Below are 2,500 nucleotides of genomic sequence, written 5' to 3'. Positions count from 1 at the left end.
ACAAAGCTCAAAGTGTCTTAAAAAGGAAAACTTTAACCACACTCGGGCAGCCCAACTAGATTCGACTCAGAGGCACCAAGAACGCTTAACCACTTTCCCTTGTAGTCTGGCTGGCGCCAAGCTATTTCATTCATCTCTGTGACGCCACCTCGATGGCGACAGGTTCTTGTTCCATCTCCATTACCCCTTTCCGTACCGGACAGTACTTTTCCTTTTATTCTGGCTGCCGCCAGATGATTTTATTCAATTCTGTGGCAACCCTTTTTCCTCCCTCCATTTAGAAAAGGGTTTAAGTATAAACTATAAACTGTAACATGAATGCTGTAACTATGTCACACGATTGAGTATCCAGACGCCAGTTAAGATTTTTCATCTTTGGGTCTGATGAAATATACTTTCTGAGTCTCCCCGGTCCTCAAAAGGCCTCCAGTCTTTAATTCTTTTATATCATTAGATTTACAAAATGAATAAATAAATTAATAAATAAACAAACAAAAATGAATAAATAAATGTCCATCAAAACATATTCTAAATAAAGGTTTTAACAACAATATTATGATGCCATGTTCCTTGTCAGTATTCATGCATTTCCGTACACGTCATGTCACCAGAATAGATATGAAACATGGAAGTCTTCTTCTAACGCAATACTTAAAGAAAAAACAATCGGGCCTATGCCAAAACAAGCATTTCTATTATGTGGCTTTATTCCCAAGAGGCACTGGAACGGCACATGTGTAGACAACTATCTTACATCTAGCAAAGAGAGTTGAGAGTGCGCGTGGCATAGCAAATCGTCCACATACTTCGCTAGCATGTGAACAAGACGATGGGATTCTCTGAGTGGTGTGTCCTCGTGTATGTATGTATGTATGTATGTATGTATGTATGTATGTATGTATGTATGCATGTATGTACATGTATGCATATATATATATATATATATATATATATGTATATTCATATATATATATATATACGTATATATATATATATATATATATATGTGTGTGTGTGTGTGTGTGTGTGTGTGTGTGTGTGTGTGTGTGTGTGTGTGTGTGTGTGTGTGTGTGTGTGTGTGTGTGTGTGTGTGTGTGTGTGTGTGTGTGTGTGTGTATACAGTATATGGTAAAGTACCCCTGGCATTTTATCCAAGTTGTTACAGACGTTCTTCATTATTTTGTCTTAATCCTTTTCTTCCCCACTTCTCTTCCACATTCCCTTCCTTCGTCATTTCTTCACTTTCTAATGTTACTTTCATATTATTCCACCCTATATTTCTCGTCTTCCTCTCCCTCCTCCTCCTCCTCCTACTTGAACTCCTCCATCTTAACTAAATCTTTTTCCACAATCTCCCATTCCATGACATCCGACCCGAGCCCTTCTTACTCAAACCTTTGTTTTGCAATAACTTCACCTTTTCTTCCATGGCCTCATGTTTCTTTGTCCCCTTCCTTCTCGCCCCTTTCTTACTGCAGAATGCCAGACTCCGCAGTCTTTGGCTTTCGGAAATTCCAGGGACAAATGGAAAACAAATTGTGTTAGATGGATGGCTGCGAGTGGACTGTTGTGTAGGGGCTTCAGGTTCCAAACATGTGTCTTGTAATAGGACTCGAGTCTTTCGCAGCAACTTTGTCAAAAAACGGACAATTATGGCAACGTTTTCGTTATAACTGCGTTTGATTGACAGATGAACTCGAAAACAACCAATCACGCGCAGTTATGACGAAGATGTAGCCACAATGTGAGGTTTATTACTGGAAGATTCTGGGACAAACTGTAAGTTTGGAGCTACTTAGTATTGCAAAGTGATGTGCTGATCTAGTGTTTGTATTTTTTTTTTAGTGAGAGTCAAAGTGATGTGCTGTTTTATTGTTTGTATCTTGTAGCCATTATGTCCTCGGATTTTTTTTTTTTTCTTTTTTAATGAGTCAAAGTGATGTGCTGTTTTAGTGTTTGTATTTTGTAGCCATTATGTCTTTTTTTTTTTTTTTTTTTTTTAATGAGAGTCAAAGACGTAAACTCACCGCTTCATCGTTCTTCAGCCACTCGATCTTAGGAATGGGGTCTCCCACGGCGATACAAGACGTGAGTAACTTGGTTCCGTAGTTGATACTGTATCCGCCCGGGTATTCCTTGATCTTCGTCTCAGCTGTGGGGAGAGGAAGAGAAGGAAACCACATTAGTAGGGAAGGAAGAGCGCCTGACCTTATTGGATAGGGTCCCAGTGACGCTTGCAGGTCGCGTCGTGTTCCATACAAAATGTGCTCTTGACTTGCACACGCTCTGGCAAGTTTCAATACACGTTTACCCCGTACACCAAGAAACACATGTCAGTAGGTACATACACGTATATACGTGTACGAATACACACACACACACACAACTTTTTCCTAATTTGTCACAAATAAGTATTTCTAAATATTGTATATATATATATACATATATATGTATATATATATATATATATATGTATATACATATATATATATATATATGT

General features: G+C 38.4%; 1 protein-coding gene across 3 annotated transcripts in view; it reads right to left on the bottom strand.

Annotated features, from left to right (window-relative positions):
* Nucleotides 1–2,500, bottom strand: part of LOC143023228 (tyrosine-protein kinase transmembrane receptor Ror2-like) — a 250,938-nt gene that overhangs the window by 20,515 nt on the left and 227,923 nt on the right. For all 3 annotated transcript variants that reach the window (XM_076181901.1, XM_076181854.1, XM_076181786.1), the window contains one exon: nucleotides 2,028–2,152. In XM_076181901.1, coding sequence (XP_076038016.1) covers nucleotides 2,028–2,152 — 125 coding nt within the window. The remainder of the gene's footprint in view (nucleotides 1–2,027; nucleotides 2,153–2,500) is intronic.

This window comes from Oratosquilla oratoria, chromosome 1 (genome assembly GCF_046742065.1).
Source record: "Oratosquilla oratoria isolate Oo_2021 chromosome 1, ASM4674206v1, whole genome shotgun sequence".
NCBI classification, from domain to species: domain Eukaryota; kingdom Metazoa; phylum Arthropoda; class Malacostraca; order Stomatopoda; family Squillidae; genus Oratosquilla; species Oratosquilla oratoria.
This window is presented reverse-complemented; position numbering and strand designations above follow the sequence as displayed.